Source organism: Haliotis cracherodii, unplaced genomic scaffold (genome assembly GCF_022045235.1).
Source record: "Haliotis cracherodii isolate W230 unplaced genomic scaffold, xgHalCrac1.p SCAF_4, whole genome shotgun sequence".
Classification (NCBI taxonomy): Eukaryota; Metazoa; Mollusca; class Gastropoda; order Lepetellida; family Haliotidae; genus Haliotis; species Haliotis cracherodii.
The window spans coordinates 16,237,494-16,249,120 of record NW_027266297.1 but is presented as its reverse complement, the minus strand read 5'-3'; the positions used below and the strand labels follow the sequence as shown (position 1 = coordinate 16,249,120).

General features: G+C 40.9%; 1 protein-coding gene across 1 annotated transcript; it reads left to right on the top strand.

Moving 5' to 3' along the window:
• The first annotated feature begins 4,299 nt into the window (after positions 1–4,299).
• Positions 4,300–9,462, top strand: LOC139480546 (pentraxin fusion protein-like). The gene is made up of 4 exons (XM_071263650.1): positions 4,300–4,366; positions 7,020–7,253; positions 7,704–7,961; positions 9,129–9,462. Exons 1-4 carry the CDS (start codon positions 4,300–4,302, stop codon positions 9,362–9,364), a joined length of 795 nt encoding a protein of 264 aa, XP_071119751.1. The 3' UTR covers positions 9,365–9,462.
• The last annotated feature ends 2,165 nt before the right edge of the window (positions 9,463–11,627 follow it).

Below are 11,627 nucleotides of genomic sequence, written 5' to 3'. Positions count from 1 at the left end.
CCCAGACCGCCTCCGTAGTCTAGTGGTAGAGCATCCGCCCGGAGAGCAGAAGGTCCGGGGTTCGATCCCCGACCGCGTCATACCAAAAGACGCTAAAAGATGGTACTTGTTGTTACCCTGTCTGGCGCTCGGCATTAAGGTGCTAAAACAAGGACTGGTCGGCTCGGCGTCAGTATACTGTGTCTTAGTGGGGTGTTCATGTTAAACTGCGGCATGGTATCTCAGCACTATAAATCGGCATCAGTCCGGACTAGTACAAACACACACACACACACACACACACACACACACACACACGTGCATGCATATCGCATGCAATAAGTGCAATAATCTTGGGCGCGACGTTAAACCCCACCTCACCTCACCTCACCTCACCCCACCTCACCTCACCTCACCTCACCTCACCTCATGGAAACCCTGGTCATAATGCAACGTCGATCGTGGTTAATATCATGGGCTTAGTGGTCAGAGACAACGACATGTGTCGAGCAGCTGTTCGTGCAGCTCTCCAGAAGGGACGCTACAGCAGAAACCGCTTGATCTGAGCATCCAACAGATCACAGCATTGAGGGCATGTCTTAAGCAAAGAGGTCAGCCTCCGTGAGGCAGTCCAAATGCGATGGTCAGGGGTTACAAAATGTAGTTGTGCAGTAAGCGCCAAACAGTGTCAGACAAATGAATGCAAATGTTCAAGGCAGGGTTAAGATGCAACACCAAGTGCCACTCCAGTCTTACACGTGACAAGAACTGTTAAAACTTAGACTGATGATATATTTGTTCACATGTAACAACTGCGAAAATTAAGTGCAAACAATATCACTTAAATAAGTCATATATTTGTCCAAGATATATCCTGTATGTTCTGTAGCTGAACTGCATGTTATGTCAATGAACGAAAGTAACCTAAAAAGGACTTTATTATTCATTCATGTTTGGAGAGTGAGTGAGCTTGGTTTAACACCGATTTGAATAGCATTCGAGTTATATCGCGGCATGTCAGCTTAATGTTGAGAGAAAGCCCGAAGTGATGCAGGTCTTAGACGTTTACCTCTTTGGTGAAACCCACGAACACGGGTATGGTGCTGACAAACCTAGAAACATAATCGGGGTGAAACGGGATTCGAACCCACGATCATAGATTTCTGGTTACAACTGCTACAATACCGCTCAAATATCGTCTCGTGAAGTGTTGAAATTAATATACGTTTAGTATGAGTGGTTGAAATGGGTAACAACTCTGAACAGTAGTTTAGTTATAACAGAGTACCCCGTGAAGACCTGGGTGAGAATTGTTCTTAAGCAACCCTTTTGCTTGTTGCAAGAGGCGACTCAAGGAATCGGGTGGTCAGGCTCGCTGATTTGGTTGGTGCATGTCTAATGATGCTAATGATGTCAATCACTGGATTGTCTGGTCAAGCTTTGATTATTCACAGACCGCCGCAATAGCATGAATACTTCTGAGTGCGGCGTAAAACAACAGACAAACAAGATGTGTCTGATTAATGTTGGAGTAAATCTACGGGTCGTAGAAGTTTTCGACTTTGTGAAACCCACGAGTATTCTGTTAAAAGACAAAATATAATAATTTCTGAATTTCAGCTACCATACCGCTGGATTAAGGTTATTATGAATATAATTTAGTTGTGAAAAGGTCTTTAAAATAAACGTACATGAATTATGACCACCACTGTGCATTAATGCTCACAATAAAAGACAATACAGTTCAGTCAACTGTGTGTCATGTATTTGATGTCATACTGTCTTCAGCTTTTTACTATGTTGGTTGGTTGGTTTGTTGTTTAACGCTGCACTCAGCAATATTCCAACTAAATGACGGCGGTCTGTTAATAATCAAGTCCATGGACCAGACAATCCAATGATTAATATCATGAGCATTGATCCACGCAATTGGGATCGATGACATGCATCAACCAAGTCAGCGAGCCTGACCACCCGATCCCGTTAGTCGCCTCCTACGACAAGCATAGTCGCCTGTTACGGTAAGCATGGGTTGCTGAAGATCTATTCTACCACGGATCTTCACGTTTTTTTACTGTGTAATTTGTATTGTTTCTGCTTGATGTCGACATTATAAATACAATTATGTTACAGGATGTGGTGTTATATAAACAAGTTAGGCCTGTTTATCGATCACTTTCAAGTTAAGTTGAATGGGTAGCCTCCCAATTGTCAGACGGCCCAATTGTTAGATGGCTTATACCTGGATTAGGTAAGGTTTAATGTTCTAGTAATTATTACCTGTTTTATTTATGTAAAGTAGAACAGACCTACACAAATTACAGAGAACCAAAATATTAGTGTTCAACCCAGCTTTAGCAAATGTCCAACTGCATCAACAAATTCAAGAGGTCTTCTGCCCAGTGTACAACTCTCTGTGCACCTTCCTGGGTTGGTGAACAGCACCAAAGTCTATCAGGGTCAGTTTAGGACCTTCTGACAAATCTGACAAATCTGAAAAGGTATGGGTGCTGCTGTGTGAGACTGCGGTTTACACGAGCATGGAAACCCTACATATACTACATGTATATTGGGATTATACGCAAAAAGTACTGGTTTCGTGAAAGAGGTCTCTCACTTAATGGGAAAAAGTGGTTTGTAAAAGGTAAAGAGTAGAAAATCAATTTTGTTTCTTTTCTGTATGCCAAAATGCGTTAGCGGGTAAAGGTCTAAATGCCATGAAAGTCTTGTATTCAAATATAAGTCGTGTATTTTTACGCCGAAGACATGTTGTCAATTGTGTAATTCATTTGTAACTTCCACGACGTGTTACGAGTGTGAAGTTTTGGGTGTTAAAAATTACCTGATTTTGATATTCTAGATATTGTGATTTTTGTATCTAGGATAAGTATAATTTCTCATTAATATTTCAAAGTTCAACAATTATAGAGTTGAAATAATTACTGATTGTAACTGCCCAAGTGGAGATAAGACTCCTTCCGCCATGTATCTTTAAATTGTAAGACGAGGGGCTTGTAGTTGTTGTTGTTGCATTAAGTGTTTAAGAGGTCGCCTTCTGCCTAAGCAGTTTCGGCTGACCTGTCCCTATTTGGGACTCCTGTGTGTGAGTAGGGTACACATATCTATTGTGTGTTTGGTATTCACATAATTTCTGTTTTTGTATTGATATTATTTCTATTTTCTTATATTGATATGATTTCATTGTTATCCTTGGCTGCTCTGTTTATATACGTTCGTGTAGCTGTCCATCTCACAGAAATAGAGTTAGTTTGGCCTTCGCTATTGCAACTCTTGGCTTTAGGAGATCTATGACAGATAGAGGATCTAACTGCAATTCTTGTTTTAGCCTAGCCCGGGCTGGGGCATGGTCTTGACATTCTAGTAACACGTGAGCAATGCTTTCAGCCTGATTGCAAGATGAACAAACCTTGTCATAGTGCTTTTTGTGACCGAGTCTGAGGCGTGAGATAGCAATTTCAATTTTCCTTTCATTTGAGTATGAGTTTAGCTTTTCTTGGACCTTGGGTTGAATTTTTTATAGCCATCTGCCGATCTTACTTGCGTCCCATTGGGCCTGTAGCCTATTTTTTTTAATCAACTTCTGTTCAGTTCTGTTCTGTTCATGTTATTGAGTGAGTGAGTATGGTTTTACGCCGCTTTTAGCAATATTCCAGCAATATCACGGCGGGGGACACCAGAAATGGGCTCCACACATTGTACCCGTGTCGGGAATCGAACCCGGGTCTTCGGCGTGAAGAGCGAACGCTTTAACCACTGGGCTACCCAACCGCCCCCATGTTATGGAGAAGTTAATCTTTTTAATGTGTTCTTATTCTTTCTAGCATTGAATTCACTTGATAAGGATGCAAGATATACTCTATTAAAGGTCAAACGATTTAATTAACATACACTGAGTCTCATGTTCTGTATCATTGAAAACAAACCTACTCCAAATATCCTTTTATAGAACACAAGCAACCGGACACAGATTAAACACAACTTATAAACACAATCGTTGGGAGATGCTCATTAATTAAGTAGGTAAGACTAGGCTGTGGTACAAGTCACACGCGATTGGGACGTCTGACAATTGGGATAAGCCATTGGTTGAAATATGTTTAATTCATATTCAGCGTGTTATAAATCATTAAAGCCACGCGCTCCAACGACAGGTCTCAACTAATGTTTATTCATGTTCACCTACGGCTTGTAGTCAAGACACAGCTCGCAGTCACCTACCGGTCGCCCACGACATCCTTCCGTCGATGCACTGTTTCTGATGTGGTGTGTGTGTTTGGGGCATTGATTTTCTATCATACGATGTCTTATGACAGAAATCAGGTCCTGTGGACGTGTTTGCTGACTTTGGAATCTCTTGTTTCAGCAGGTGAGTTTCAAAGAGAGTGTGAATATATTTACAATCAGGTAGATTTACTTGATACATAAAACACACAAAAAACATATTGAAGAACATCGTCATAATGGCAAGAAACTTTGCGAGAAACTCTAAGGTATCTGGGCTTGTGGCACTTGTTTGTGCTAACTCGGGGTTATTCTCACTTACCACTTTAATACTGATAATAAGTATGTGTTATTGTTCGAATAAACCGCGATACATTGCCCATTTGATATAAAACGTATTAATACCATTATTGTGAATGAATAGTGTTTTTAGTCATTCTTAAAATGTACAAAAGAAAGTAGGTCGTTTTTATGATACATTTATACAAGAAATATTTTGCTGAGATGATTAAGAGATCAAACACAGCATCAGTCACAACATCTTTGTTACAAATATAAATCATTAATTCTAATATGATATTAAGGTTTTGAATATTATTACATCCTTTTGACAACAATGTCATAAACTGTGACCAGGTTATTCTAAGTCACATTCCCCAAACAAGTGTGAGATGGACTCTGATTTATGTTCATTTAACAATGAAGAGACAGGGTCCATCTCACACCTGGTCCTTAAGTTTGATTTTGCACAGAAAAATGTTGTTTCTTAAAATCTTGTGGAGCCACCTTAGTTTTGTTTCCTGCGTTGATTTTAAAGGGTTTTGAGAAATACAGTGCCAAGATCAGATAAGTGAGTGAGTGAGTTGGGTTTAACGCCGCTTTTAACAGTATTCCAGTTATATCACGGCGTGTCAGCTTAATGTGGGAGGAAAGCCCGAAGTGATGCAGGTCTCAGACGTTTACCGCTTCGGTGAAACCCACGAGCACAGGTATGATGCTGACAAACCTAGAAACATAATCGGGGCGAACCGGGATTCGAACCCACAATCATGGGTTTCTGGTGTACCCAAGGGACGATACTCTTCACAGCGAATCGCCGCGCCCTAGACGACTGGGCCACCCGTGCCCCAGATCAGATAAGAACTCAGCTTGCCACTTAGACTTAGCTCTACAATTACCTTCATCTGAGCACAGAGTATAATAATATGCTTTGGAACGTTTCTTTACAGAACAAATCAAATGGTTCACTGGAGAGTTATCCGCACATATCCCAGTTTTTTTCTTTTGAAATTGCAACTTTTTCCAAATGTGTTGCAATAGAGTTTATTAACATACACCATAATATTGTAAGAACGCGATACTCGGGTGATACATACTGTTAAAATTATCCAGATCTCCATTTTCATTAACATCATCACAAATGTTGGTAATGCCTTTCTGAAGCCATGATTTAAAAAAAAAACCTCGTTTTCTTGTTTACCTTGATATCAGTATTATAAAGAGTTTGCTCTGACAAATAATTCAATATTTCTATTTTCACCTTAACTGATAAGTCACAGAATTGGTTATTTAGGTCCTTAAGTATTCTCTTGGGAAATCCACAATAGCAATATCACGGCGGGGGACAGCAGAAATGGGCTTCACACATTGTACCTATGTCAGGAATCTTCGGCGTGACGAGCGAACACTTTAACAACTGGGCTACCCGACCGCCTCGTTCTGATTTGAGGTGTTTAGGAACAATTATCAACAAATGTAAAGACATGTTCTGGTTATAACTCAAATTGTTTGGGCATAGTTTGTTTCGAAATGAATAAATTGTGTTGGAGAAACAGAATCTCTTACATGTTTAATTAGCCGCAACATATATACGTCACCCAATTAGGTCATTATATTGTAAACACATAATATTTATCACATTAAGTTTTTATTAACATTTTCTGTTGCTATTGATTCTGAACTTTTGACGATCGCTTCCTTAAATTCGAGAGTTTTTTTTACAAATTTCAAATCCTATAAAGCTTTACGTTTGTGATTTGTGGTAAACCAACAATCATATAGTTGTGAATGTTTATTGAGGAACTTGTAGTTTTTTGTTCAGTTATCTCTTAATGTAATGAAGGTATGCTACACGGATCTGACATAAACGAGGTGTGTGTGCGCGTGTGCGTGCGTGTGCGTGTGCGTGTTGTGCGTGTGCGTGTGCGTGTGTGCGTGTGCGTGTGTGTTGGAGTATCTTAGAGAACCAGATTCTTTACTGGATCATCAGTTATCTTGGTACAGTACAATAAAATTGGTAAATATCGCAAAGGGACCATCTACATTATTCAATTGCAACTCTAGACCGAAAATTGATAGCAATTTCGTGGGAGTCGCCATTTTGAAATCCAAAACCCCGTGTGTTCAATCTAGGTTCTCGTTTTCTGAAATAAAGTATACACATCTGGGTGTAGGTGATAAAGGAAGAGACTTGTATGTAGATATGTTACGATTTGTAACATGTCGGAGTTGTAGAAGTGCGCCGTAAATCCTCCTGCGCACATAGGCCGATCAATTATATTCTGACTCACGTCAAGCATGGTTGGGGTATCACCAAACCTGACCACTCGCGCCATTTAAGTCGCCTTAAACGACAAGCGATGATATGCTGGGGACCAGTTCTAACCCGGAATCCACATGAGCTGGGCCTCGTTTCTTTAACAGCCTATCAGCAGCCATGGAATGTCAGACGTTTTATTTATGTAAATGATGTAAACGTGGCTCTTTGCATTAATTTGTAACATTTTTTTAACCCTAAGTTCAAGCAACGAGTGAAAATATTGCCCAGTCGAAGCCAGTATCATCAAGTCACTACAGCTATGGCGGTGTACCCGAACGAGGCAATGACGGCAACTTCGATGGACGCTTTGGTGGAGGGTCATGTGTGTTAGGGGAGAAAACTCTGGCAGACCCTTTCCCATGGTGGCAAATTAATCTCCAGGCACCGTACTGTGTTGAACTAGTAGCAATTACTAATCGAGCGGATGCTTTTCGTAAGTAACTCTTCTGAAGCTAAAATGTTTCTTGGGCATCGACGCATCACTTTTAATCTTGCACGTCAGTCATTGTTTTGACCCGTCTCATAAAGCAGACTCTGCTTGACAACCAACATTGTATTCAATGAGCCGAGTTCAATAATGTCTTACCTTCCTCCTCACGGTTGAAACATCTGAGCCCGAGCAGCATTTTCACGCAGCCTAAATTGTTTAATTCATAACTGTCATGTTGTATGTTGGTGGTGTCCAGCCTACCTAAAAAAAAAACATAAACAGGGCGAATCTGGGAATGGAACCGATTATCATATGTTCCTAATTCCCCTAAGGGACGCAACTCTGCGACAACATACAACCATAACGAGAATAAGAGACTATTGTGGCCGAACAAGGGCGTATTATCAAGATGGTTATCATGGTATGTGTCTCTTTGTTCTAAATACTTTTCAGAATGGCGACTTCATAATTTCACTGTTAGTGTATACATTGAGGACCCAACCACCACCCCAACAGCCGAGGCCAAGGTGTGCGCTGTGTACCCCGGGACTGTCGGGGCGGGGGCCCGGGAGGTGCTGCCTTGTGGTTCGAGAGTCAGGGGACAGTATCTCAGGATACAGAAGAACGAGATGCGCTTTGACGATGCTCTGCAGTTCTGTGAACTGGAGATATATGGAACTGAGTCTTCTCTTGATGTCGACACAAGTCCACGTAAGTCCAAACTGCGCTGGATGGACAATCAATTATCATTACTTCCATAATATCAAAGTAGGTTATGATTTCCCTGCATAGTTACGTAATGTATTTATTACATCTATACAACGTACATTCATTGATCCATGTGTACAAAACAAAGCACAACAGACAATATCAGATTGGATAGAATACAGAAGCTCGTAAACGGGCTGTAATAGAAGACGACAAAAAAGCGCTCTGATAAGACATTCGACAAGATCAATAGACAACCAGTTAAGTCTGGGATCCAGAGCTCCAGATAGGCTGCGTAAAATACGCATCAGAAATGAGGAAATACGCAGTAAAATAAAATCCAAGCGTATCAAATACGCAACGAACCTTACAGATACGCTACAAAAATAAAACGTGTGCGTATCATCAACATATTGTGAAGTAACCCTGCGTATTCGATTAGCAAATCAGCAACTTATTTTGAAATTATAAACGGGCATTCCGTCAACCTTGCCAAACTCCACGATGGCAGTTACATCATGATCATTTGCCATCACACTTTCTTGTGGAAGTATCGTAGTATTTTTGAGTCCTATAAAGCTCTCGAACCCACACGGCACCAGTTTTCTGGGACTAGATGAATAGTGTTTTTAAATATTTAACTTAAATACCCACATGTGTAACAACTAGTGGGTAACAGAAATTTGAAATCCTAGATAGAATTACTGATACCCAACGATTTTAAAATGCATGGGTAAAATACCCAACACCAAAAGCTTATCTCGAGCTCTGAAGTCTTTGAGTAAACTAACTCATAACTCTAAGTATAAGACCAATAGGCCGAAATGAAAACCGAGCCTTAAAGGCTAAAGACGCTTGGACTAAAAAAGGAAATTCTTCTCTACTAGAAAATAGGTCAGGTTAAGATATATGGATGAACAACATCTTTATCACAATTAGGAACGACGTTTCAGTGTAGGTTCTAACAGCTTGGTGTCAGCTTGATGTGGGCGGAAAGACAGAAATGATGCATGTCTTAGGTATTTACCACCACTAGCACGGCACGGTTGCTGACAAACCTAGAAACACAATCAGGGCGAATCAGGCGTAAAGTTACACCGCTAGGATAATTTTATTACAAAGTATGTAAAACATTTATTTTCAGTGGCACATATTCTCCTGTTTCCGCAGGCACCGGATCCTTCTTTTCGAAAACTCCTGCTCACCGTCTTGCAGGGACGCCGCTCAGTCAGCGTGTTGGAACTCGGATACAATGTGGGCTTTCTTGTGACCAGATTCCACGTTGCTTCGGGTTTAACTTTCAAGCAGAACTCCATAGTTCCAAGGGACATTGCGAACTCATGTTAAATCCCGGCTCGGATCCAGTCCACGATCCAAGCTGGAATTGGTACCACAAGAGGTGCTGAATGTCAGGCTTGCTTCTGGACAAAGTCAATGTCGAAGACAAAAATAGACAATTTTCTCCAGTGCTTTGGTTTTGTTAAATGTGTTCACTGCCACAATATACCAGGTGATTCCAGTAAGAGGGCACAGGGAGCCCAATTGACCAAGTTGCCTATTCAGAGTTCACTCCATTGGTCGTGTCTGGATCTGCTGACATTACGTTCCAGCCCAATTCGCCTTCATTATGATTCTTGATTTCAATGCGTTAGTAAAGCTTCCAAACGTTTTATGATACACATGTGGAGGACATTTCCAAATTTGACGCACCAGAGACAAAAATGATGTCTATTTTGACTTGTACCATATGTTCGCGTGGTTTTTTTCAGGTAAACGGTTGACTTGCCTTTGCACGTGTTTGTGACGAGTGTCATCGGTGGGACAGGATACGCTCACCTTATCGCGAACACCTTGTATCATCACAATGTGATTCATAAGCATATGCTCATGATATAGACGGAATCGTACAATCGATTCTGCCTTTTGCAGAAATTTCCATTGAATATGGAAATGGTTTTATCGCTATTATATATATATCGTCAGTACCACACCCGTGTTTGTTGTTTCACCAACCCGGTAAAACTACGTTAGGCTGTCACGTCACGATACAATGTGAAATACTGTATGCAGTGGAAAAGTATTGACACATTGATTCGCCGACTCACTGACTAGCGGGTATAAAGCCTAGTAATCCTAACATCGGAGTTTATTGTAGGAGCAATTAAATGCAATGTTCTAAAAACGCTTGGCTTTTTTCTTTAGTTGTGTTGTTCAGTATTACATTGTGAGGGGTGTATTTACAAATCTAGAAAGGCATCAAGTTAACATGTACCCGGATTGACCTAGCAGCCAATGCTTGTCGTACGAGTCGCTATGGGTGTCATTTATCAACCGTCCGTCAGGATTCGGTGTTAGAACTGTTTCGCAACAGCATGTGCTGGTCCTGTAGGGCAACTTATTGGATCGGGTGGCCGGGCATCGTACCCCGATGACGTTGTTAATATTAATCACTGGACTGACTAATCCAGACTCAATTATTAGAGGTCATACAGCTAAAATATTGCTGAAAGCGGAGTTTTATACGACCCGTTTTGTATATAAAACCTTCCTCCACCACCCCTAAATATACGCGACCGCTTTGCGGTGTAGTAGTTACGTGTGTCAGTTTCAGTCAGATGGCCTTAAACCTGTGGCACATATTGCCCGAGAACTATTGCCGTTAGTGCGATCTAATCTAAACGCTCATTGGACAAAGTACTTTCTGGTTTCCTCTAGGTGGAACCAGGCCATGGCTTAAATAGTTGGTAAAAATAGCAACTACACTGCAGATCGTCCTTATATATTAGGTAATGGAGAAACGACGTGTATAAAAACCTCTGTTTCAATATTGGCGACGGGCGTTACACATCTTCCCGAGACAAGCGCGTCCACTGGCCTATATCAAAGCCTAGGCTTTACCCTAGACTTTACCTGTGAGGATAAACCGTGATAGAAAGGGTCTTTAGGTAACCCATGCTTGACGTAAAAGGCGGCAATGCTTGTCGTAAGAGGCGAATAACGGGATCGGATGGTCTGGCTCACTGACTTGGTTGATGCATGTCATCGTATCCCAATTGTATGGATCGATGCTTATGACATCAATCACTGAATTGTCTGATCCAGACTCGATTTTTTACAAACCGCCGTTATATAGCTGGAATATTGCTGAATGCGGCGTTAAACAACAAAACAAACAAACAAACGAATACACCAGACTTTGATAAAATGGCTAGTGGACGCCTTTACCTCGAGAAGATGGGCGTTACACGTTAAACAAACATTCTGCTGTACCGGTAAAACTGAAGTCATTAAAAAGTCACCAAAACGAAAAATACACACCTCAAAGTACATTTAAGTCAATACTAATCCATTCGTCCCTCGCGACAACGAAACCATTAGTTTTACATGTTGTCGAACCCGACCCCATTCAAGTATTTATCATGTTCATGAGGATGATTGCGTTTCTCGTAATGCTCTCACTTTCTGCTGAAGTGCAGTGTTCATATTGTCTAGGCCAGTCATGTTTCAATGAAAGGAAAAGAACACTGTAGCGAGAAAACGATCGTTAGGACCTCTAGTGTTCGATCAATTTTCGAAAAAACAATCACTGAAAAACGCCTTTACGAAAAGAGTAAGGTTCAGTTAATCAAAGTAATTGTACTAATGTGTTATTGCCATGCTACATGAAGT

Bases quoted from the DNA above. Each gene is read 5' to 3' on its own strand.
- LOC139480546 (XM_071263650.1), top strand. From the start codon at position 4,300: ATGTCTTATGACAGAAATCAGGTCCTGTGGACGTGTTTGCTGACTTTG. The intron at 4,367-7,019 runs GTGAGTTTCAAA...TTTAACCCTAAG, and splicing joins GGAATCTCTTGTTTCAGCAG to TTCAAGCAACGAGTGAAAAT. The intron at 7,962-9,128 runs GTAAGTCCAAAC...CTGTTTCCGCAG, and splicing joins TGATGTCGACACAAGTCCAC to GCACCGGATCCTTCTTTTCG.